The 27,438-nt window shown below is 34.4% G+C and overlaps 1 protein-coding gene and 1 pseudogene across 5 annotated transcripts in view; one reads left to right on the top strand and one right to left on the bottom strand.

Moving 5' to 3' along the window:
• The window catches only part of ADK (adenosine kinase), a 448,271-nt gene that overhangs the window by 11,955 nt on the left and 408,878 nt on the right, over positions 1–27,438 (top strand). For 2 of the 5 annotated variants that reach the window (XM_016130815.2, XM_036223569.1), the window contains exon 2: positions 26,202–26,276. In XM_016130815.2, coding sequence (XP_015986301.1) covers positions 26,202–26,276 — 75 coding nt within the window. Of the gene's footprint in view, positions 1–10,001; positions 10,167–10,293; positions 10,371–10,477; positions 10,605–26,201; positions 26,277–27,438 lie in introns of those variants that run through there. The other 3 variants (XM_016130817.2, XM_016130820.2, XM_016130816.2) reach the window with 3 other exon arrangements.
• Positions 18,383–18,980, bottom strand: LOC107503015 (annotated as a pseudogene).

Below are 27,438 nucleotides of genomic sequence, written 5' to 3'. Positions count from 1 at the left end.
AAAGAGGCTTTTCACTTTTATGGAAAAAAAAGACAAAAAGCAAAAATAGCATTCAGAGTTTGTTTTGCAGCGAGGTGTTCTAGAGACAGCACACCGAGCAGTGAGAGTGGTACTGCCAAGCTTTTTCTGGAAACTATACTCAGCATCTCGGCATCAAGCCTTCATAGCTTTGAACTGTGTCTGTGAGCATTTGTGCTTTATCTGTATTTATTTTGTATATCGATTAGCAGGTTGTATCCTAAGGTAATTGCTTCTTCCCTTTATGCCATTTCAGCTTATGAAAGGTTTCATAGGAAAACTCTCCTGTTGGATAGCAGGGAAACCTGTATTTAAAATCTCAATTTCATAATGCTAGATAACCACAGGAAAAAGAAAGTAGGGGGAGGGAAATATATATTTGTAAACAGGAAGGGAGAGGTAAAAGGAAGTGTTAAAAGGAAAAGGCTCAATTCTTGTTAGCTATTGCATAACCTCCAATCAGACATCTCAACTTTTCAGCTTTTCACTTAGCGCTGATGTGTGTATGTGAGTTTGTGAGAAACTTGTTATGAACTGTAATACCTATGGGCTTTTAGCATGGTACAAGGAAAAGAGCTTTGGACTAGCAATCAAGACACCTAGGTCCTTTTAAATTTGTGTCTAGATGTGTGTGCACCTGTGAAGTGAATAGTATAGACTAAAATACTTTTCAGACTACATCATGAATCAATTTGAGTGAAGCACATCTGGTATTTTATAAAAAGAAAAGAGAAAATATAAGTGCACTGAATATGGTGAAGGTATTTCTTTGTGAAATATTGTTTCAGTTATATATGTATAGAGTACTGGGTTGCAATGCAAAATGTATTTTTCACAGTGATTTTGGTTTTCTATTCCAAAATTTAGTGGCTTAAAATATCATTTTTTTTATAGTTCATGATTTTGTGGGTCAGAAATTCAGACATGGTTTGGCCAATTGATTCTTCTGTTCCAGGTAGTATTGACTAGGATCACTTGGAGATATTTAGCTGATAATATGTCTGGTCTTTACTTACTTGCTTGGTACTTTGGAGAGAATGGCTAGAAAGCTTGGCTTAACTGGGCTTCTCTCCCTCTCCCTGTAGTTTGAGGGCCTCTCCATATGGTTTCGGGTACTTTGACTTCCTACATTGCAGCTCAGGGCTCCAAAAGACCAAGGCAAGAGTTGGCCAGCCTCTTAAATGCTAGCCTGGAATCTGACATAGCATCACTTCCATTATATCTTATTGGTCACAGGAGTCATAGGCTAGCCTAGATTCAAGCAGAGAGGACATGATTCTTGTCTCCAAGAAACTGTAATTTTTAAAATGCCTGAATTATTTTGGAATGATGGTAAAATAATTTGAAAAACATGACTAAATTGTATATTGAAGCTTTTAATTCTGTTATTGTCCTTTGAAAGATGAATACTTTTAATAATCCCGGCATTGGAAAAATGTGTCTATTTTTGGTTTAAAAGTTCAGAGTTTAATTTAAACATATACATCGTTTTTGTCAAAACTGAGGGTTTTCACTATGCTGCACCCCTGAAACTATTATAAAATAATATTGAATGTCAACTGTAATTGAAAAATTGTGCTGCTGAGTAATTCTGCTTTGCCTATGTCTGCAGACAAATGTTGTGTTTTTTAGGTAAAACACAATGCTCCTTCACCTAGGAAGACATGAAGATAGTCAAGATTTCTTTCAAAGCATTTAAGGAGGAGAATGAACAAATAATAAAGGTTTAGAACGAAATTCTGGGCATTTAAATGCCAGCATTTTAAAATAAATATTAAAACATACCAAAAAAGTAAAATGGGAATGAGAGAACTTAAGTGTATTTTAAATTTATAAATAGACATTGTGAGGATAAATATCCCAATTTCTAGCAAAGTGATGTTAAGTTATAGATGCTTAGTTATACCAAAATAACAATTTTTGGAATAATATTACATATACATACATATAGACATACAACATGTACACAGTATGAACACTAATTTGGTAGTCCCTTCACATTGCATTTCTCAGTTAATGTTTTCTGTAACCATTGAGGCAATCAAAAATTCATTTTTAATGTCTTCATGTATGATTCTCTCAGATATGTAATGAATCATTAGGAAATCTTCATTGCAACACACCCCAAAAGCTAATGACCCCTTTTTGACTAGAGACTATATGATCCCATCAGGGAACTATAGGGTGAAGTAATCCATACTGACAGTACTCTAAGGAGTGCTGTAATGTATATAATATATACTATATTAATATCTATAATTTTAGTTTACTTGACTTAGAATGTCTGTTATGCTACATAAGGAAAAACACTTCAAAGATTACATTTTACAGTTTTTGTGGGCTCTTCCACTTCTTTCCCTCCATGTTTCCCAGTAACACTGAGACTACTGTCACTACCACCTTCACCATCATCATCACCATATAAATCTCCAAGTCTTTCAGTTTTAAATACCTAGTCATTGCAGAAGAACCAGCTACCTTATTTCCATATATGGAGAGGCTTTGCTCTAAATATGTCAATCTGTTTCTCCCTGTACCCTGAAATCCAATTTCTGGTCAGTCTTTAGGCAGATATGTCAGTGCCAATCTGGGTCCTGTCCCACAGATTGTGAGAGAAGATGGGCCTCTTCCCAAGTAGAATAGTGAAGATAAGACTCTCAAATCTAGGTCAGTCCTCATCAGTGGAGACTATGGAATTGCTGGTTCCTGCTGTTACCCTCTCAAGAAAACTAGAAACAAAACCAAAAACATTAAATAAAACTTTTTAGAAACTAGCTCTATCATTCATAAAACAATCATGTAGAAATGATTATTAGGATATTTTTCAGATAAAACTATATATTCAATTTGAGAACATTTTTATTTTTATTACTATATAGAAAATGATAGGCACTAGGAGTTAGAAAAAGGATATACCCAAGGAGTACTTAAGTAGTTGTTCTTTTTCCCCCCACAGTGGAATTTTTTGTCAATTTTGTGATTTCTCCTTGAATCTTGAAAGATTTTGATACGAAATAATTTATAATTTTACTGAAGCCTAATGTTGATTCACACAAGCTGAATGCTAGGATGGAAGATTTACTTAGCTTGATAGTAGAATTAGCTACTTGTTACTTGTTCATCATGTGCCCCTAAATTCTTACGCAGTGGTAGAAAAATGTTTTTTATTTGTCAAAAATCATGACTCTTGTGATTTTTGACAGAAATGAAGTTGAAATTTTAAAAAATGAAGAGGTTTAAGTGATTCTTGGTGACAATTAAGAGTTTTGGCTAAATTAAAGATGAAAATAGTATATTGATTGGCTGCTCAGATTTAATCAGTGAATGAGCATATATAAAAATAAAAGAAGCAATTTCTGAAAGTATTTCCTATGGAGCTCCAGCTAATCAGAAAACTGTCATGGGTGACTATATTTTATGGGTGAAATAGTGTGGTGTTCTGAAATTTCAAATTTATGAAAATCTCAGACTCAACATCAGACTACCTTGGACTTACTCTAGTGACAATGTGTAGAGTAGTAATTAGTCTCATTTCTGGAGTCAGACTATCAGACTTTGGATTTTTGTTCTGTAATATGTGATTTTGGGCAAGTTATTTAGCCTCTTGGAGCTTCTAATTCTTCATCTGTAATATGGCAATAATAAAATATCTCCTATTAGGGTTGTTGTAAATTCCAATGGGATAGTACTTGAAAGATACATAGCATTGGGGCCTAGCACATATTAAGCACTCAGTTAATTTTACCTACTCTACTTACATACTTACCTGCTAGCAGCTGACTGCTGAGGCAGAATAGTTCCCCCCTTAGAGTGTTGTTCAGATGAAATTACATATACATTCTGGATGTTTATTTTTAGTCTATTAATAGAAAACAGTAGGCAAGAATAAGAAAGAGTTCAAAGAAAAATTTGTTTCACGTGCCTATCTCCATCCTGATGTCTCCTAGAACTCTTGCCTTCTCCATTTATCTCAGTAAATATTAGCAGTATCCTTTACACAATTTAGTTCAAAATCTAGGAGTTACTCTTGATTCTATTCTTTCATTAGTACCCCATATCTAGTCCATTAGCATGTCCGGTCATTCTACCTCCAAAATGTCCATCTATTTCTATGTCCACTACTATCTTCATGGTTCAAACCAGTATTATTTGTCTTTTGTATTACTACAAAAGGGTTCTAATTTGGTGTTTCTGCTTTCATGATCCTGTAGTCTGTTCTCTACACTATAACCAGGGTTATCTTTTAAAACAAAATTAGATTATGTCATTCCTCTGTTTAAAACTTAATTACAGTGGCTTCCTGTCATAAAAGCTGAGGTGATCTGCTGCTTGCTCTGACTACAAATCTTTCTTCTCTCCCTCACCTTTTTTCACATTGGCCTTCCTGTTACCATTTTAGTGCTGTCTGTCAGAAATGCCCTTCCTCCACCTGGCTCTTCGTGTCATTGAGTTTTCTCCTGCTGGAGGCCTTCCCAGACTACCCAATCTAAAGGAGACTTTCTCTACTTTGATCTGCTTTTTTAAATTCTTTGTGTAGTACTTAAGATCATTTGATGTTATTTGTTTATTTGATTACTCATTTATAACACCTCAGTAGAATGTAAGTTCCATAAGGGCAGTACATGTTTTTGATTTTTGTTGAATCTGTAGTGTCTTGAGTAGTGGAGTAGATACTCATTAAATATTTGTTGAGTTAATGACTGAATGATTCCTGAAAGCTTGTTTGTGAAGTACTATAGACCAGGTCTGTGGTGAAGTAAAAATAAGAAAAATGTTACAAAGAAAATATACTTCATAAGATTACCAGTACCAGTGATACTTTGGGAAGGTCTGTTCTTTATTCTGTGATGCCCTTCATACATTTTTATGTTCAAATGTACTTTTATGAAATGATAGTGATGTTCAATTGTATAATTTAAAAATATGCTCTTGGCAGCATAAATAATTAGGAAGCACTGTTATTCTGTACTTTTAGATTGGAGGTTTTCTTTGAGTTTTAGAGATTTGTAGTTCGCTGAAAATAAAGCAGCACTGTGTAGGTGTTCCTGGGAGGGAGTTTTTCTTACTAAATAAAGTTCAGTCAATCAAATATTATTATATTCTTCAAATTCTCCTGGTGGGTAATAAATTGTCAGGTTCCATTTAAAGATTATATTCCATTTGAATATGTAATGTTAAAGTAAAATGTGACATAAGATTCCACAGATAATAAAGGAAATAAAAACAGTAGGCCTCTTATAATATCTTTTGGAGAAAAGGATTACTACATTTAGCAATGTTTCTGTGAATAACCTTGTCCATAATGAAAGCTAATTCAAATTACATGTGTTAAAACTGATCAACTCTATTAAACAACCCAGTTTATATTGGGACACAGGTAGTGGGTTTTTTTTTTTTTTTTTTTAATGTTCAGGAAGAACCAAAAGGGACCTGGGATGTCACCTATAACAAACTCCCTGTATTTCAGATAAGGAAACTGATAGACAAAGACCATAATGTTATTTGGTAGTTTCGGTATTAAAATTCCAATCTTATTCCCAGGTTCTTGAAATTTATAGTATGACACACTACTTATTTTAGGGAGTCAAGTCTTAAGAAAGTTCTCTTTTTGGAGTATGAAATAGATTGCTTTAAAATATTATTTTGATCAGTACTTTAATTCATATGAAATAAGGAGATGTATTTTTTAAGTAACATGCTAGGAAGACATTCCACGTTCAGTGTTGTGACAGCTGGCCTCTTAAAGGCTATGCAAAGCTCTAGAAGTGGTATTGATGCTTTTAACTTTTGTCGAGATTTAAAATTAACCAAGAAAATCATAGACATTTTTATTATTTCTGTCTTAAAGAATCTTTACACATGAAAAGATGAGACATTTATAAAATAAGCCCAATTCCTCTAAAAATAAGGATAGTTTTGATGTTGTGATTTAAAAAAATGTTTTAATAAAGAGCAAGAATAATTTTTACATTTTTAAAGCATTTCAAAAAGAATTAAATTTTAATAGTAATTACAAGTATTTTATGCTAAAAAATGATATATAGTAGAAAATTTATAAGCTAGATCAATATAAATAAGTAAAAATTACATATAATTTCACTTGCCAGAGAAACCAATAATAACATTTTGGTGTGTTTCTTACCAATCATTTGTTCTATGCAATTGTGGTGCATATATATATGTGTGTATGTGCGTATATATCTAATTTTTTAAAACAAAGTCAAGATCATACTCTATTTCTTTTGTTTGTTTTGCATTTTTCATTTAACATTATATCATGAGCATTTTTGTATATTCTTAAAAAGTCTATAGAAACATTTTGTAATTGCTCTATAACATTCTTATGTAATATATTTAACCATTGCCCTATTTTTGGTTACTTAGGATATAATAAATTTTTGCTGTTATTAATGCTAAAGTGAGTATACAAAATCTTTGTTCACATTGTTCTATTTTATTTATATTTGCCTAAACAATGAAATTGTTGACACATACTGTTGCAAAGCTTTCCAGAAATGTACTAATTTCAACTCCTGCTAACAATGCATGAAAGTGCTTGTGTTATTGTGCCCCTAACAACAACTGGTTGTATTTGAAAAAGACTTTGCTGTTATTCTGGGACTTGAAAAGATTAGTAGGATAGGTCCACATGTTTGTTATACTCTCCAGAGGCACTTAGCATTTTGGGTTTAGCTATCTTTGTTTTTACAGTGGTAGACTAACTGCATGATTAGATAAAGTAGATAGAATATTTTCTTACCTATCTTCCCAAAATCAAATTATTCTCACTCACTTATCTTGATTCAACTATTTCAGTTGTAAGGTTAATCAAGTTTAAAAATTTCAATTGCTACTTTTCCCTAAAGTAAAAAGAGTAGAGTTGAAATAAATTGCTTAAAAATTGATCAGTAGAGTTTAAATAACAGTTACTTAGTAGCCAGCCAGTGTGTGTGTGTGTGTGTGTGTGTGTGTGTGTGTGTGTGTGTGTGTGTGTGTGTTAAGAAAAAGCATGACTGGCTCAGGAAACAAAGGTTCTGTGAATAAAAAGAACTTCTGCCTTAACTTGAAAAAACGACTTCATTTTTGTCTCTATGTGATTAACTTTGAAAGAGCAATCACACATGAGCCCTGTTTGCTGAAATAACATTTTTGTGTCTATACCTGCTAAAATGAACTAGTACTGAAATACATTTTAAAAAAATAAACTTTTTGCAAGTTGTGTTGACTGGTTATGTAAAAAGTACTTGAAGTTTTAAGTTAGATGCAAAGTGTCACTTTTCAAAATAAGTTGTTTTTTAAATCTTTGAATGTGATATGGCTTTGATTAAATACTTGAATAGTGCAGGACCTTTTCTTTCCTTAGTGACACAGAATTTAGTATATATATTATAAAAATAAAGATTCGAGTCTAGCTGTTTTGGTACCAAAATTAGTTAAAAAAAAACTTCCTTGTTACAAATCAAAAGTGGGAGTTACTAGTATATTAGACATGAGCAAAATGCATTTATTTTTCACAGGGCCAAGTTCATGTTAGCTATTGTATCGTGCTTCCCAGAGATGTAATTTTACTAGCGTGATAATAAGAAAGTAATAATCACGCCATGTGCCAAGGACTCTGTTAACACTTTACTAGAATTAAATTTAATAAAAAATAAAAATAAAAAAATGTTAATCTTCACAATGCCCTGAAAGTATGTAATGGGTAAACTGAGGGACAGATAGCTTAAGAACCAGCCTAAGATATTAGTTAGTAGTAAGTTAATGGGGGGGAGGGGGCAGGGTTCCAAAACCATGCATCTTGCTACCTTTACAACTTTTGCTACTTTCCTTTACAACTTGCTACTTAGCATGGCCCACAGACCAGAAGCAATTTGTGGGATCTGGGTACAAAAAGTACAAATTCTTGGCCATAGAGACCTATTGAGTCAAACCCTTATTTTAACAACATCCCTCAAGTGATGTGTATACATATTAAAGTTTAAGAAGCACCATACTACATCCCATATTAAAAGTTACATTGAGGTTTTAAAATCCTTTCTAAGGATTATTCCTGGTTTGACTTTTAGTTCTGTGTGTTATCAGCATTTTTCATAAGAGGAGGGAAACTGCTGAATTAGTCAGTGTCTCCACCACTTCAAATTGCTATTCTTCTACTTCTTTGATTTAGATCCTGTTTAAATCCAGAGGAACAAATGACTAATTCTGCTTGTTGATGCTTGATCAAAGTCGCAATCAGCTAAGTGTAAGCTGTTTTTTAACAGCTATTCCTCATGGACGGAACACTGTCAGATTTATAGTTCATGGTTTCATTTTGGATAGCCATTTCCTAAATTAAAGAGAATATGCTTTTAAAAAAAATAAGCTTTTTGAAGGAAACTTGAAATCTTTTGAAATATTTGATATTTTAGACAGTAAGGAACCATAGATCTGTATAAATTGGTGTCCCTAATGATTTCATTTTGTGGATATAATTATTTGGTTACAGTGCAAAGTAAAAGAAAAAGCGAGGCTAACTTAGTAGAACAGCAATATCCAGTAGAAATATAATGTAAGACACATAAATTTTTCTAGTAGCCACATTAAAAAAGTAAAAATATCATTTAAATTAATATATTTTATTTAACCCAATATAGCAAAATTTTATGCCAATATATAATCAATACAAAAATTGTTAATGAGACAATTTATATTTTTTTTGCACTGTCTTGAAAAATCTGTTATATTTACATTGCCTCGGTTTGGATTAAAAAATTTTCAACAATTAAAAGGTGAACTGTAGTCCAAGGAAAACCAAATTGTGTTTAGGAAAAATATTTTACATTGCTTTGGTTTTAAAATGTAAGCAAATTAAAATTAAATAAAATTAAACATTTAGTTCTTTTGATCACAATAGCCACATTTCGACATCACCTGATGTTGGGTTGCGCTTCTGTGATTTCAGATCTATGGAATTGATCACCATCTTCTATAGTCAGTAAAGTAATGACAATGAAGGTTAGAGTATGTTGATAGAAATATTATTGGAGAATAAAAAGGGGAAAAAAGAAAAGCTATTTAGGTAATAAAGCATTTACTGACCCCTCCTCCTTTCCTTCTCACAGTTGGAATGAACTTACCTGTCTTTTATTTGTGGTTCAGAATCAGTTTATTAACTCTTTAACCACACTAAATTGTGAGAGGACTAGGAGTTAGGTTAGAGTACTTCCAGCTTTTCCCCCCTATGGCGTTAGACGCTTGCTCCAGAGCGCTGCACACTTTTGAGAAAAGTGGGTAATCTGACAGGTGTGGCAAGCAGGCTTGTTTGGCCAAGAGCTTTTGAAGGTTCGCTAAAAATGCCAGGGTCCAGGCCTCTTCTAGCTTCTGAATTACAAAATTTACAGTGAGTCACGGACACTTTCATATTCTTTAACTGTTCAAAGTGTTTCTGAAGTCCAAGAATGTTTGGAGACCACTGGATTCAGCAATTGACAAAGACTGTATGTTCGAATTTAACACGTGGTGCTGCTGTTTCTACACGTTTTATTTTCCCCGGGCTGAGATTTCCCAGGCGGTTGCCGCTCTTCTGCTGATGGGTTTTGCGAGCTGTTAAACCCCATCTCCGAAGGTTGCCCTGATAGCGTCCTTGTCCCAGGTCCCGCTAAAGCGACCTGAGTTCGCCGAGGTGGACCATGGCCATGTGACTAATACACCACTTGCCAATCGGGGCGGCCATTTTTGAGGCGGGCACCCGACCTCATGCCCCGAAGCCGGGAGTAGGGGAAACGTTGTTACCAGGACTCAAGATGGCCCCTGCGCCCGCTAGCCAGCCCGCTAGCCCGCGCGCTAGCGAGCGGGCACAGGACGCTTCCGCGGCTCTTCATGGTCCGCGGACCCTGGCGCTCATCTCCGGCCGCTGGCGGGGAGCGGAGCGTCCGCCCCCTGCGGGCGCGCCCAATCAGCGCGTGGGGCCGACAGGGCGGGGACCGCCCGCGCACGGGGTGTGTGAGGACGCGCTTCTGGTCGCTGAGTGCCTGAGCAGAGGAGCAGTTGCTGTGGTACCTGCTGCTGCTGCTGCTGCCGCTGCCGCCGCTGCCGCCGGTGCAGACGCAGAGCATCGGTCGCGAGTGCTGTTGCGTGGGGCAGGAAGGTGAAGCCATGACGTCCGCCAGGTAATGAGGGCGACAGCCTAAACTGCTCGCTTTCTGGGCATTAGCCTCCCGATTGCCTTAGAACTGTCGCCCCTTTCCTTGGGTAGTCTGGAGCCTCCCTGTGTCACCTGTCTCCCTCATGTTGCAGGTTATCTCTGCACTTTTCATTTGGTCATTTCTGCTTTACTCAGAAGTTTTTGGGTCTGTGACACATGGCGGAGTCTTGTAAGTAGCCGCACCACTGCGGTTATCCTCGCCCGGATTCCAGGGTTTGAAGCTTGCTTGTATGTGCAATGAATTTCTCATAAAAAATGTAGCTACTTTTCCCCCAGGGGTGACCTAGGGCCTGAGGAAGTGCTCCGTGCTCCGTGCGTGTCCATGCCTGCATGTCATGCCTTTTGACAGAACTTCATTGGTGGCCATGAGCAGACCTGCAAAGTTGGCCCTTCTCTGATGCAGGTAGATTGTCCCCAATTTACGAAATTGTATGTTTCTAAAATGTTTGCTTGTGACTGGAATTAGTAGTCTGATTACCGAAGGCACCATCTGTTTACCTACTTTTTATCTGCCAGTCACAAGTGAAATGAGTTTAGTCAGATAGTAGGTATGTAAGGAAAGCAGTGAACAAGAGACTCCCCCTATTCCAGAGTTTTGAAGGTTCTTCTTTGTTAATGGCGACAGGATAATGGGCCTATCCAATTTCTGCGTGTATCATTGAATGTTTAACTTATGCTAATACAGTTATTTATAAAAAGAGATAAATTGCCACAGTTGCACAGTATTCTGACCTCCCTCTTTTAAAGTAGACCTTGGCTTTCATTGTCCCAGAGAAAGGGAGGCTCCAGCACAAATGTGAAGAGAATAAGTTAATGTTGTTTTGGTCTAAGCTTCCGGCAGCCTAAGTCTTGGTGATTTAACAGGTTCTCAGTGGTTATTTTGACTATACAATATTTAAGAGATGACTTGAGAACCTCACTCTCAGGTAAGATAAGGTAAGATGCGACTGTGCTGAACTTGGATGCAGTTTCTTTCTTAAATTGCATAATTCTGTCTTAACATAGACAAAGAGTACTTACCTCATGCAGAAGGAGAAATTCAGATGCTGAAACAGAGAGGTTTTACAGTAAATTATATTGAGATATATAAATCTAGCTTTTAATGCTAGCAGTATTTTAGGATGAGTTAGGAGTATGCTGTTAAACCAAGTTAATTCCCTCTCTTTCCACTTCCATTTCCATTCCCATCATTGGAACTTGCTGCTAGTTAGGTGTGTAGGTCAATTACTTTTTATGTTAAGAATTAATTCTTATGTGGCCTCAATTTTAATTGACGATTGTCTTCCTGGCTCCTCTTCATTGGAGAAACACCCAAATCTCAAGGTTCGTCTGCTTGGCAAGTGAGAGTAGGATGCCTCTTTAATGTAGGGTTTGAATGATTGTTTTGTTCAAAAGACTGATTGAAAGGTTTACACCAGCCTTATTTGACTGATTATGGCAGGATAGATAACTGCTAATAAAATTATATTTATGCTTCTTGCTTCTTTCTTCAGATGTTAGCAAAACATTTTACATATGCATTTTACATAGTCATGTCACTATAGTGACATGAATTGAAAAAAGATTTTTAAATGTTATCCAAACCAGCTCCCACATTTTACACCTAAGGAAACAGACCAAGAAAAGTGGAGTGCCTACTGCAAAATCAGTTAGTGGCAGGGTTAGCAATTGAATCTAAATGTTCATGATCTGTTTCTCTGTGTTATGCCTTTATAGAAACAAGATACTACTTAAGCCTCCTGAAAAAGCTGCTTCTATGGATAAAAATTCTGAAGTATTGTGAGAACTGCTGTAGTAACTTTTTTGCTTTCCTCTAGTTCTCCAAGGAACTTGATAATTTAGGTTTAGGAGTAGGCAGGGAGACTACTGAAGCTGAAGCAACTATATGTGTGGTGACAGTTTTGAATGAGTTGCTAATCACCAGCCAGTTTCCAGTGAGGACTGCATTTAATGAAATTATGTCATACTTTAGTTTTCACAATTATGTTAGGCATGTTCCTATTTCGTGCTCAGTCGAATAGCCCAAAAGATAGGTATTAATTGACCCTATTTTACTGATAAGGAGAGTGATCTAGGTTACATATAAGTTAACAAAATCTGACTTCATGTCTAATGTTGTTTTTCACCCCAAACTTAAAACAGTTGTTGCTAAATATAGTATTATGTGACTCTTTGCACTGACTGGGACAGGACACAGGATTGGAAACCAATGAGGACCAGTGGTCAACATATCTGTATTCTAGTTGAGGGTCTTTTCCTGATCTTCTTTTTCTCTACTTCTCTGGACATTTCTTTAATGAAATACTCAGTGGTGGTGATACTAGTATAGATACCACAATGTTTTGAGTAGGTATGAAAGTACTTTTAAATTTTAAGGCATTTTATAAATGCAGTATTCTCTTCTTGTTAAAAGCAAATTGAGCCCCTTAGAGAATGGTGTCATCTGAAAAGAAATGTTTAAATCTTAAATTTTTATACAGGTAGCAAATTTACCTATTCAGTTCTCTCATTTTACAGTTGAAGAAACTGAAGCCAAGAGATATTGTGATTTGTTCAAGTTCACAAAGATAGTTGCATGTCTTGAACTAGAACCTTGATCTGTAGACACCTGGTTCAATGCCCTTTCCAGTGTAGCACTCAACTATTAAGAATTACTAGGTAATGATTTAAATCAAAAGAGATGTTTTTTGTTTTTATTTTTTAACTTAAGATCGGAATTTGACTGGAGATAGTCTCTCTTTGAATTTTTGTTATTTGTATTCTTCATCCTTACTAATGAAGAGTCTAATTTTCTAATTTACAGCCTCTAAAACCAATTATCCATGAATAACAACTTTTATCCTTTGGCATGTTAGGTCTTCATTTGGGAAATGATAGAACATATATGATAAATTGATGTTTTTATCATTTTTAATTAGTCCAGCAGGAAAGCTGGTGCTTGAGTTAAATACAGGAGACATGAAAATGTAGAATGAGAGGACTAGAAGAGAATCTTAGCATTTTACTTTTTCTTTATACTGGATCTTGAGGCCCAACGTGAAATGAAATGTCATAGGCAGTGGTAGAACTTAAGATATGTCTTCTGACTCCTATTTTATGCACTTTTCACTAAGCAACAGTATTTCAAAATATCCCTATGAATGTTGTCTTGTTTTTTTAATGTCTGGTTTTGAGTTTTGCTTGCAGCTTGAGTTTGTTCTGTGGAAGACTGTGAAAATGAGGTAGGCAGACAGGGAGAGTGTTTGCTGTAGAGTTGAGGGGCCTTATCCTTTGGCTTGCTCAGACAGTTCAGATTTGGTCAAAGACTATTCTGGGACTGGACATGACTGTGCCCTACGTTATGATTCTGGAACCACTTCTGTGAGTTGGCCAACACTGGAAAATTTATGTGGGCTGTGGGTGGGGTCTTGGGGTATTTTTCTCCTAACACTCAAGACTTTTTGAGGTGCATCCAACAAGATCTGCCAAGCCACTCAGATGGAGAACATTCATATGGAAACCAGAATCTGGCTAAAATTGAAACTGCCTTACTTTATTGAGTTGATTTCTTTAGAGCCTTTAAACAGAATTTTCAAAGTAATTTCAGGACTTATGTCTTTTGCAAGAATTTGTAAATTTTAATTACTACACAAACTTTTTTATGCTTTGGAACTTCTTAGGCAAATGAACTTTTAAGATAAAATGAAATTGTTTCATTTATGAAATATTTTGAAGAACTAAAACAGGAATCCTTCTCTTACAGAACTGTGCCATGTTGTCAGCTGTTAATACTCATATTTATAAATAGGTCATCTTTGTTTGAAAAGCATTCAAGTTTTCTAACTCCAAATCTTGCCAGCCACAGTATTGCTACATTAAGCAGAACTGTCAAAGATAAAATGGGTACCAAAATGATTATCTAGACTGAAAGTTAACCCTTTCCTGTACCATTGGTTAACAATCATGTCTCTTTACCTCTTCATACCTCCTTGTTTTAAATTATTAAAAAAAATACTGTAATAAACCATAAGTTTGGATTCTTATTTTCAAATAGCAAAGTGAGCTTATAAATAGGATGACCATATGTCCCGGTTTACCCAGGACAATCCTGGATCATGCCTGTTATCCTGGCATAATTATTAATAGCTCCTCCTTTACTCTCAAAAGTGTCCTGTTTGGATAATAAATCATCTGGTCACATAGTTATACGCTATAATAATTTTTTTTGCAGTAGATCTTGGTTGTTGAAATGCTATTTCATTTTTTATTAAGAGAATTCTGAGTATCTAAATGTAGTGTATTGAATAAAAAAGCACATACATTGAAGTTAGAAATCACTTATTCATTGTTTGACCTTTGGCAAGTTATAAAACCTTTCTGAACCTCTTGTTTTTGTTAAGCAGAGATAATAGGAGTACCTACCCTATAGAGTTATAGTGAAGAGTTAAAGGCGATAACATATATAAAAATATTTTATAAGCTGCAAATTACTATATAAATGTTAGTCATTATTATGTCACATATGTGCTCCTGAAAATTGAAATTAAAATTTAGATTAAAATGAATAATTTTTATCGAATTTAGGGGAACTTGCTTTTTAACAGAGCATAGACAGTGTTTTAGAAGTGTTTTACTGTAATGGGGAGTGGGGAAATAGTATTTGGAATGTATGTGGAGTTGAGGTTTTTGGGGGGAGAAGGGCTAATATTTCAACATATTTGTGTGCTGAAAAGAATGATCCAATAGGCAGAAAAAATATATATAATGCTGGACGGAGAGATTTTTTTTCTTTGAGTATTCAAGAAGGCATAGGATCTAGAATACAAATGGAGGGATTTTTAGCCTTACATAGACACAAATATTTTCCTAGACTGTTAAATTAAAAAAGTGCTAACAATATAATTTACATACAGTAAAATCATGGATACTAAGTTCACTGAGTTTTAAAAAAATATCAGAAAAAAAAATTTATGTAGTTATAACCCAGGTCAATATACTACACCTGTTCATCTCCCCAGAAAGTTCTTTCTTATCTCTTCATTCCCTGCTCTACCCGTAAACCCTTTTCTGACTTCTCTTGGTAGCGATTAGTTTTGCCTATTCTAGAACTTCATGTAAATGGGATCATGCAGTGAATACTGTTATGTCTGATTACTTTTATCTGTTTACTTTTGTTCAATAATAATTTTGAGATTCATCCATTTTTATGTGTGTATCAGTAGTTTGTTTGTAGTCATTGTTGGGTAATAGTCCATTATATGGAAATAGCAACAATTCTCCTGTTGATGGACTTTGGGTTGTTTCTAGTTTTTTGGTTACTATAAATAAAGCTGCTATGAACATATTTGTATAAGCCTTCATGTGGAGTCGGGTAAATAAATACCTAGGGTTTGGAATTGCTGTACCCTAGGATAGAAATCATCAAACTGTTTTCCAAAATGGAAAACTAAACACATTTGAATTCCCACCAGTGATATTATAAGAGTTCCATTTATTCTACATTCTTGACAATGTTTGCCTTTTTTGATTTTACTCATTTTGGTGGGCGTGTAGTTACATTTCATTGTGGTTTTAGTTTGCAATTCCTTGATGGCTAATGATGTGATTATAAGTCATTTGCTTACCTTTTCTTTTGACTCTATGTTCAAGTCTTTACCTATATTTCAATTGGGTTTTTTATTATTGGTGATTTGTAGTTCTGTTTATATTCTAGATACAAATCGTCAGATTTTACACCCAGACAGACAGACACACACACACATACACACACACACACACACACACACACACACAGTTACATATGTAGCAAATATTTCTCCCTATCTAGCCATGTCTTTCTGTTTTCTTAACAATATCTTTTGGGAGAAGTTTTAAATTTTGATTAAGTCGAATTTTGATTTGATTTACTTTGGTCTGATTTATTTTATGGTTACCGTTTTGCGTTCTTAGAAATCTTTCCTTACCTATATCCCAGAGCTGTGAAACTTATGTTTTTTCCTAGAAGCTTTATAGTTTTAGCTTTCACATTTCACATTTAGTTTTTTGCTATGAGGTAAAGATTTCTCAAAAGTTTTCTCAATCAATTGATTAGAAAGGTGTAGGACTTTTCTTGGACTCTGTTGATCTGTTTGTATATTGTTATGCCAGTACCACACTAAATTATTGTAGCTTTGTAGGATTGGTACTGTTTATTTAAATTTTTGATAGAATTCAGCATTGAGGCCATCTTGACCTGGAATGATTTTTGGGTGAAGAGGTGGAAGGTTTTAAAATACAAATTAAATTTCTTTAACTGATATATTATTATTCAGATTTTTCATTTTTTGTGTGTGTCAGCTTTAAGAAGTTGCATTTTAAAGGAAACTTGTTCTAAATAGCTGAATTATATAAAATTGATCATAATATTCCCTTAATATCCTGTTTTTGCCTGTAGGAACTGTTTTATGCTCCCCTTTTCATTCCTGATATTAGTGCCTTTTTTGTTTTATGAAAACAAACAAACAAACAAAAAAATCTTTTCAAAACCCAGATTTTTGTTTTGTTAAACTGTTATTTTGGAAATATATTTTCTAATTTATTTTGGCTATTATCTTTATTTCCTCATTTCTACTCTTTTAGATTTAATTTGCTCTTTTTCAAGTTTTTTTTTTAGTTAGAAGTTTAGATCATTGATTTTTAAACTTTTCTTGTTTCTGAATATACATTTCATATATGAAATGTTCCCTTCTAAGTTCTTTTTTAACTGTATCTTAAAAGTTTTGATGTGTATGTTTTTTAAATTATTTTCTAATTTCTATTGTGATTTCTTGGATTCACAGCTCCTTTAGAAGTTTGTTTTTTAATTTCTAAATATTTGAGGATTTTTTAGTTATTTAGATTTTCAATTAAATTCCATGATGTTTGGAGAATATATTGTGTATACATTGTAAACACATCTGTTTTATATATGTGTGTGCGTGTGTATATACAACACACACAGAATATATTGTTTATGGTTTCATTCCTTTAATGTCTACTGAGGTTTGTTTTATGGCCTCGCCTGTAGTCTATTTTGGTGAATGTTACAAGTATTTTTGAAGTCTTTAATTTTACTCAACAGTATTTTGAGGTTTTCAATGTAGATGTTTTGTACATCTTTCATTAAATAAATGAATATTGTAATTGTTGGGTATAGTGTTCTACAAATGTTTGTTTTGTTTACTTATCTTTTGCTAATTATTTAATTGAGATATAATTCACATACCATAAACTTTACCATTTTAAATTGTGCAGTAGTGTGATTTTTAGTTTATTCATAAGTTTGTATAACCGTCACCACTATCTAATTCCAGAACATTTTCATTACTTCTAAACAAAACCTCATATCTGTTAGCAGTCACACTGCATTTCCCCTACCCATCCCTGGCAATTGCTAATCTACTTTGTTTCTGAATTTGCCATATTCTAGACATTTCATAAGTGGAATCATATAATATTTGGATTTTTGTGTCTGGCTTCTTTCATGGGGTATAGTTTTCAAAGTTCATCTGTGTTGTTGCATGTTATCAGTTTTTTCTTATGGCTGAATAATATTATTTTGTATGTATATACCACATTTTGTTTATCCATTCATCAGTTGATGTATATTTTTATTTTTACTTTTTGTCTTATGAATAATGTTGCCATAAACATTCATGTTTAAGTTTTTGTGTTGTCACATGTTTTCATTTCTCCTTGGTATATACTTAGAAGTGGAATTGCTGGGCGAAATGGTAATTTTATGTTTCTATTTTTTTTTTTTGAATTGCTGCCAAACTTTTTTTCAAGCTGGCAGATGATTTTACATTTCCAATAGCAATGTATGAGGATTCCAGTTCCTTTACTTTCTTGCCAATACTTGTTATTGTTTCCCGGTCTTTGCTGAGAGGCTCCATGTGCTTGGTTAGTCATATCTTCAGTACTCAGCCAGACTTAAAATTCTGCCATAGTCCTTATTTCCTGCTTGTGCAGAGCCTCGTGCTCAGAAATGATTGTGTAGAACCTTTTCTAGTCTTGAGCATGCCCACAGCCCTGGGCACCTGTAGATGGCATTCTAGCTAATCAGGAATATGCAGAACTTTCAAAACCCATTATGGACTTCTTATGTCCCCACTTTTCCTTTTAAACTTTATTTTATTTTATTATTTTATTTCATTTTATTTTATTTCATTTCATTTTATTTTTTTATTTTGCATTCGGAATCTTTTTAATAACAAGGCGGGATCCAGGGTTCATTTTTTTGTAGCCTCTGGCTCGTTCAAATTCCCAGCCCTTGGAGGGAACATAGTATTTGGTGTGGCTGTGCAGGGTTTCAGGGGCATTGCCGAAATGCTTGTACACCTCTTAGCCCTTGCTAGGATCAGAGAGCAGGACGGTGCCACAGCCTTTGGGGGAGTCCTGGGCCAGCTTGGTCAAAGGTGAGGATCTTGCCCTTCACTTTAAGGATGTGGCTCCGGGCACGGCTGCTTACACGAAGAGCACCCACCTTCAGTTTGGGGACCGCCTGGACACGCACGTCATCAGTTACTGTCCCTACCATCACAGAAGTTTTGCCCTCTTGGCCAGGAAGCTTCATCTTCTGGATCATCCAAGAAAGGGACAGAAGGGATCTGTTGGTGCAACTCATGAACAACCCCTTCAGCACCACCTGGTTGAAGGTGGACATGGTTCATCTGGTTGGAAACCTGTACAACTTGACCAGCAAGCTTAGGTAGATGTCTGGGTTCTTGGGCTCCTTTCACGGAACCTTTCCGTCTTTGTTGTGGCAGATGTCGACTCCCATGATGGCGCCTTCTATTCCACCAGGTCCAGAAAGAGCCTTTTAAAACTTTTTGGTTAGGTTCTTTTTTGCTCCAAATGCTTCAGACTGCTGGGATGTTAAACAATAGCAGCTGATTATTTCTGACAAACACCACTGGAGAAAACACTGTTAGCACTGGGAAATTCTGAGTCAGATCAAATAAAGAGAAGCCTTGGGAGTGGGGTTTTTAGGGAACTGCCAGTAAGCTCAAACAATAGCAGTTCTCTGAAAATGGGGCTTTGAAAGAACTCTAATCCTGTTCTGATCCCTTCAGGGGCTGCTAAGGCTCCTGGTTTCACTGTGTTTGTGGGTCATTGCTTTTTAAGGCTACCATGGAGTTGGGAAGATGGAGATGAGATAGAGCAAGTTAAAATGCCACAAGGCTTGCTCTTTTTACTGAGATTCAGCCATTAAAAAAATATAAATGCTCTTTGGGTTGTTGCAAACATATTGTTTAATATTTAGAGTTCTGAAAAAGTTGGTTTTACATTTTTTTAGTAATGTTTTTTTATTATGGAAGAGAGGAGTTTTGGAGGACCCTTATTCCACCATTCCTGGTGATGTCACCCTGATTGTTTTTTAAAACTTTTTTATATCCTTTTTCTTTCTTTGGAAATACTTTAAGACACACAAAGTTGCAAAAATAGTATAGACAGTTCCTGTGCACTCTTCACCCAACTTCCCCCCCATGATAAACTTTACATAATCATAGTATATTACCAAAGCCAGGGAATTGATTTTGGTACAGTAGTACTAAGTAGACTACAGATGCATTAGAATTTCTCTAGTTTTTGCATACACTTTTTTATTGGTGTGGTGGTGGTGCATAGTTCCATGAAATTTTATCATGTCCAGATTCATGTATCTATTAGCACAATTAAGGTACTAAACTGTCACCACGAAGAATCCCCTTTGTGTTATCCCTTTAAAGTCACATCCACCCCCTAATCTTAACCCCTGGCAACTACCGATTTGTATTCTGTCAATGTAATTTTGTCACTTTGAGAGTTTTATATAAATGGAATTAAGTAGTATGTAACAAGTAGCTAAGGCTTTTATTTTCACTTGTGATACATGCAAGTTGTTTATCATAGTTCAGTCCTATTTATTGCTGAATATCAGTCCATTGTATGAGTATGCCACAGTTTGTTTGCCTATTCACCTGTTGAAGGGTATTTTGATTCCAGTTTTTTACTGTTACAAATAAAGCTGTTATGAAATTTGTGTACAGGCTTCTGTGTAAACCTGTTTTCATTTCTTTAGGAAAAATATCCAGTAGTGTGATTCCTTACTTATTTTTGTATTTGTCTGTTTTACCAATTATCGAAAGGAAGGTGTTAAGATTATGCATTTATCTATTTCTTTTGTTTTTCTTGTTTTATTCTCCCCTCAAATAATTTTTCCCCCATTAATTCTTGATGAATTGACCTATTTATTTTTATGAAATCTTTTTCATATCTAGTGATAACCTTTGTCTTAAAGTCTACATTGTCTGATATTACTATAGCCACTGCAAATTTCTTATAATTATTGTTCACATGATGTAACTTTTTATCCAACCTTTTATTTTCAAACTCTGTGTCCTTATATTTAAAATGTATCTCTAGTAAATAGCATTTTTTAAATCTAGTTGGATAATCTTAATCTTTTAATTGGAATATTTAATCTGTTTGCATTTAATGTAATACTACTGTGGTTGGGTTAAAGTATACCATATTTTAAAGTTTTCCATTTACTCCGTATGTTGTTTGTCTTTCCTGTCTTTTTTTCTAAATCAAGTATATTTATATTTTTTATTTTTACCCTCTATTGGATTTTTTAGCTATACCTAATTGTATTATCATTTAGTGATTGCTCTAGGAAGTGCAATATTTATTTTTAACATCACACCTGTCTTGAATTAGTGCTCTATCATTTCACCTTTGATATAAGTACCTTTAAAATCTGCTTTACTCTAGACCCAGCCCTGATAAATAGGAGCCTGACAGAAGTAGCAGTTTATTGATAGAAGAGGTCAGAATCTGGAAACAAGATCACCCAAATCCCATTGAGAGTACAAATGTAATTGATTTAAAAAAATCTTTTTTTTATTATTATTTATTATTATTTATGCCTACAGCACTTGGTCTTCCTTGCTGGTCTCCCATCCAAGTTCTAACCAGGCCTGACCCTGCTTAGCTTCCAAGATGAGACATTGGGCTTAATCTGGGTGGCATGGCCATAGACTATGGACCTTGGACCTTGGCTCCACTGGGGCATGAGATTTTAAAAAATCTTTACACTTTATGTCTAGCTGATTAAGATGAGTTGATTGAAATAAAGTACAAAGCAACCCCTAAAATCAATTAAAAAGTTCATCAAAGAACTTATATAACTTTGGAGGAAGGAGTGAATAAAGCTTTGGGAAGGAGGGCAGCAGTGACTTACTTACTACACAACTCTAGGAGCTCTCTTTCACATTGTGAACAATGCTTTCTGGAGTTATGCAGGTGACAGCTTGTGCAGCTTTACACTGGAACTGTTGGGTAGAAGTTGGGCAGAGAAGATTTCCTAGGAGAGGTTGCATATGAGAAATTTTAAAAAGATGAATGGGAGTTTGCCAGGCAAAAGAAGTAGGGGAAGAACTTTACAGTCAGAGTCTTTTTTAGGGATCAGTGAGGTATCCTGATTAGAAAATAGATCGTCTGTATTAGAATGATGATAGATATAGTTGGAGATGTTTCAATGATTTTGTAATATGCACATTTCTTTCCATTTTAACATCTCTGAAATTAGCATGCATCTTACTGTATCTTGCAATCACCATGAAAAATTGGAATGAATCTTAAATAGATGGCACCTCAGATTTGATGAAATCTGATAGATTTGAGCTAGATTCAATGTCCTTTTGTTAAAAAATGTAAGGCCTTTGGATTTTATTCTATACATAATTGGAAGCTAAGCTGACTTTAAGTAAAAAATGTAATCAGATTTGTTTTAATAAAGTAATTCTGATGATATTGTACAGGATTCATTGTGGCTAAAAACAATTAATAGCAATGTAGGAATTTAGGCAAGGTCTCTAGAGGGTCTAGTTAAAGGCAGTGGCAGTGGAGATGTTGTGGCAGTTCCTGGTACAAGAACTGTGTTATAAAACCAAGAAGATGCAGATACTGGGAAGGTAGTGTTTGTTGATAGAGAAGAATCACATAATGAAGCTAAGATTTCTGGATTTAAAGAGAATGAATTGGTATAACAGTTAAGGACACTCATTATTAGTATTCTGTCACTGTAGTGTAACTGAACATTTCTGCTGGCCAGAGGGCTAATTGACATTAATATATCAATAGCTAAGAAAACTTTTTCTCAATATCTATATTGACTGGAGGCCTGAATTATAAGACATTTAAAAATTATAGACCAAAAAAAAAAAAAAAAGGATCATTTGGAAATCTTTCACCCTAGCATTCATTTCCAGCATTCAATGCAAATATTTGCAACAAACATAGTAATTTCAGTATGGGTCAGTCATAGTTTTCGGCCATAGTATACCCCAAGTTGTTCACATCTAGTAAAACAGGATCAAAATAAATGCTTCCTTATATAGTATCTTCATCATTTAAAAAAGGTAATACATGTCTTAGTAACTGGTTTGGACATTATAAGTATTTGTATTTAAGAAGCTAACCAGTTAAAACCATTTTTAACAGTTCATTCATTAGAATGAAATTATATAGTATTTTCTCAGTATGTACAATGATGGAGAGGAAACATGAGTAGTTTAAAGTCATTTGCTTTTATAAATGTATAATTTTTACTTAACTTACTGTATGAAGACATCTCTTATGTGCTACTTTAAATTCCATTGTCCCTACCTCTTACACAGCCACTGTTGCTATAACAGGTTCCACATGGGCTTTAGACAATTGCAACTTGACACCATCTCTAATCAGGGCCCATGCTGCATACTTTTTGCAATGGGGGACAGTAGTCAGTGTATAAATTCTTCCTTTTTTGTCCTTTAGACATCCCCGATTTGAATCATATTTTATAAGGTTTCCTGAAAAGTTTGAGTACTATTCACCTAACATATATTTCTTACTATAAATCACAGTATCACATCCAGATATGGAGTGAGGGGTGGTAGATATGAGCCTCCATGTCTTCTCTGGGTCTGCCATGCTTACAACACCTAACTGTGTTTAATTAAAGTTCTGTACCATCCTGTTATTTTAGGTTTATGTTAAAATTTGATTTGCATCTGCTAGTATGTTGAGTCATTCTTGGGGAAGTAGGCTAGGTGTGCAACACAAGAATTAGAAATTATAAGTTAAGACACAGGAGCCTGTGGGTGTGAATAAGTCAGAATTTAAGTATATAAAACTCTAATATTACCATTTATTAGAAGTATACAAAGCACATGTCAAATATTGGTTGAGCATAGTTTCCAAGCTCCACGTTTCTCTGACAGTAAAACTAAAATTCATATAACCCTCCCCACCAAGGAGAAGAAATCAAGAAATCTTCTTGAGAATTAGTAAGTTAAAAACTTTAACCTCAGAGGAACTTAAATTAATGGAACGTGGATTCATAATGCAAATACTAACAACCTCGTCTGTATTATAGGTTTATAATGAAAATCCAATACAAAAATAAAACGTTCACAAAATGAAATATGACAATTTGTATTTGTTAGTATATTTTCAGTTGTAAGTAATAGAAAACCAGCCTCAAATTGGAATAAACAAAATTATTAACCTACAGGTAATTGAAAAGTCTATAAAGAGGCTATTCAGGTAAAGCTTAATTCAGTAATCTGACAACTTCATTAATGACCAGGTTTAAGTTTTTCCATTCTGCTTTCTGCAGCGTCAGATTTATCCCAAGGAAGCCACCTTGGGACCTTGAGGTATTTAATGCTGTGAGCACCTTCTGCACTTTATTAAGAAGGAAGATGTTCTATATCTGAGCATTTCTAGAAAAATGCTTGGGTTCATTCTGATTGAACTGGCTTAGGTTACATGCCCATCCCTAAATGGGTCATTAAGGATGGAAAAACAGCTTTGTGTTGATTGGCTTAGGATTCGCTGTGCTCTAAGGTTAAGCTAATAAGACCTGCCCGCCCCTGCTCCCCATGAACTGGGGTCGAGCAATTCCTCCTAGAACTCTTGGGTGAGGAACTTTTAAGGTGAAAGAAGAAAGATGGAAAAGAACAGATGAGAAGCACACAATTTCTAGTTTATTATGAGCATGCCTTTAAATGACCTTAACTGAATTGTAATATTATTTGGTAATAACAAGTTAAACATTGTATTATTATTTACTTATTAACAATCATAAAAGAATAATTTACAGTTAAAGTTTTTCTAATCATTATTCCTAATAATAAATATTATTTCTAGTCTTAAGTTTGAGCAATTTAGTCCCAGCAGATTCTTATTCTTTATATAAATATATTCTTGTTCATTTACATTCAGAAAAATCTTTTGCTGGACAAATAAGTTTAGAAATATAGTTTAAATGTGGTTACCGTGTGCTCATCTTTCCTCTATATCTCTTTGACTATAGAAACCGTAGGCCCAGAGAGGGTGCATTAATTTAATAATACTGTCTTTGCTAAATTTTCAAATGGAGTGCAGTAAACTATTTTTGGGAATGCAGGAGATGTTCACAGGATCGATTTCTTAAAAGTTTCTCAATTATAGTCCTTAAAACCAAGAGGGGATCAGTTGGGGGTAGGGAGATTGACATGGAGGGCAGGAGGATCCTTTTTTGTGGTGATGGAATTATTTCATATTTTGATTCTGGTGGTGGTTACATGACTATCTATACATTGAACTGAACACTTAAAATGGCGAATAAAAAGAAACAGCCAACCAGTGCAGTAGCACTTCCCTCCTACTTAAAAAAAATGTTCTAGGAATTTTTATTTGAATAATGATACACAAATTAGGCTGAGAAGTTTCTAACAAAATAATAGTCAAGTTTTTCTGTATCTGCCTGTTGATTCTTCATCTTCTAAGTACTTCAAAGTATTTTCTTTTTTATATCAGACTTAATTTTGATCATAATGTGACATCAGTGTGAATAAATAAATGTATTATCTTTTAACCCTTTTACATCTAGCTTTCTTTAAATATGAAAGGGACAAGTGTCTGTTGTATATTCAGTCATACTTGCCCAATCTTTTAATAAGAGACTGTAATTCAGTCTCTTAAGTCATTGTAGATTATAATTGTAGGCTATATCTCTTTGTCTGAAAGAAACCCTGAGGTATCAGCCCTATCGATGTTACTGATAATTTCCAAATGGTGAGGATGATAACTTGTTTGGAGGCAACTGGAAGAGATCTTTAGCAAACTAGAGACCAATGGGAAATTACAGAGGTAAATTTTATTGAATAAACTAGAAGAATACTTCCAACTGAGGCTGACCCAACCATGGCCATAGGTTCATTTCTTGCTGTCAGTTGGACTCCTGTTTAAGACATCACTTGTAGTGGGATCTTGTCTTTCCCTGTTTTTTTTTTTTTTTTTTTAATTTCTTTTTTCTTTTTTTTTAGGTAAGTTTATTGGGGTAACATTGGTTAATACAATTATATAATTTTCAAGTGTACATTATAATTTGACATCTATATATTCTATTGTGTTTTCCCTTGTTTTTGAGACATATTATGATCAATTATGTAAAACAGACTTCCTTAAAGCCTGTTAAATGTAATTGAAAATTACTCCATTTATGATACTTATTGTGAAAGCCCCACCAAGGTCACTTATAATTTGTCAAGTGTAGGACTCTTGCCTGGATTCCTCCAGAACTTGTTTCATGCTCCCTAATAACTTTTGGTAGTTGAGTATCTTACTAGAGTTTATTTTTGTTTATTAGAGTATAGAACTTTGTCATAATAGATCTTTAAAAATATTGAAATTAATTAACTTCAGTTATTAGCTGTCAAATGTTCTGAAAAAAATCACATGATCTGGTTTCTTCTTTTGTTATATTTCATCCAGTTGAAGAATCATCCTTTCTGAGTGGTTTCGTGCTACCTCTAAAATATTGTCCTACATTTAATAGGCAAATCAAAGGTTTAATAAATTAGTATGTAAAGTATATTTTCAAGATGAAGTAAAGATACTCGTGTACATTATGCACATCAACTTTCAGAAGTATTTCTAACTTGTACTTATATATATATACATATATGTTTTCGTTTTTGTTTTTTAGTGAAAATATTCTCTTTGGAATGGGAAATCCTCTTCTTGACATCACCGCTGTAGTGGATAAAGATTTCCTTAATAAGTAAGTATTAAACTTTGTGAAACATATTTGAAGAGAAACTGATGAGAACTTCAGAATTGAATTTACTGTCTAACACCTTCAATGAGAGGAAAACTTAGGAAATTTAAACCTGTTAATTGCAGGTACATTATCGTTATTTATTGAGTAATTGACCACAATTTCCCCTGGGAAAACTCAGGTACATTTGTTCATCTCTGCTGTTATTTTCACTTAAAAGTTATTTTTTATTTTTTGCAAGGAAGAAGTATGTATGATTTACCTAATGATTTAATTATCAAATTTCAGATTCCAGTATTCCCCCAATATTTAAATTACTGTCAGTGAACTACATCAATAATGGTACTGTAACATAAATGAGAGAAGAAATAGGGTTAAAGAGGACAGGAAGAATATGCAGGACATAATTCAAAGGCCATGAATATCTACTCTTTCCCCTTACTAATGACTTTTGATGTTGTTAACTTAGCTGAGAAACCAGTTTGTGTTTATTTATCTGGCTTTTTGAGACCAGTTGGTACTTGGAAAAAATTTAGTAAAAAAGCATTAATAATTAGAAAGTAACAACCCTTTTCCCTTGCACACCCAAGTTCTGTCCCCAGGGGCAACCAATTTTTTTCTTTCTTTTTCTTTATCTTTTCCTTTTCCTTTTTCTTTTCCTTTATCTTTTCCTTTCCTTTTTTCTTTTCTTTTGCTTTTCTTTCTTTCTTTCTTTCTTTCTTTCTTTCTTTCTTTCTTTCTTTCTTTCTTTCTTTCTTTCTTTCCTTTCTTTCTTTCCTTTTTTTTTTAACCACTTTTGGGGTAAAATTAACTTAATATAAAATTCGTAATTTTAATCATTTTAAAGTCTACAATTCAGTGACTGCCAGTAGATTTGCAGTGTGGTACAACCATCACCACTATTTAACTTCAGAGCGTTTCATCACCCCCAAAGAAACCCATACCCACTAAGCCCTGATTTCAATTTCCCTGCTTGTCTCCTCACTTCCCCCATCTCCTGGGAACTGTTAGTCTGCTTTCTGTTTCTATGAATTCACCTATTCTGGACATTTTATTTCATATAAATGGAAACATGCAATGTATGGCCTTTTGTATCTGGGTTATTTCAATTAGCATGATGTTTATTTACTTTGTAGCATGTATCAGTACTTTATTCCTTTTTATA

This window comes from Rousettus aegyptiacus, unplaced genomic scaffold (genome assembly GCF_014176215.1).
Source record: "Rousettus aegyptiacus isolate mRouAeg1 unplaced genomic scaffold, mRouAeg1.p scaffold_m13_p_6, whole genome shotgun sequence".
NCBI lineage: Eukaryota > Metazoa > Chordata > Mammalia > Chiroptera > Pteropodidae > Rousettus > Rousettus aegyptiacus.
This window is presented reverse-complemented; position numbering and strand designations above follow the sequence as displayed.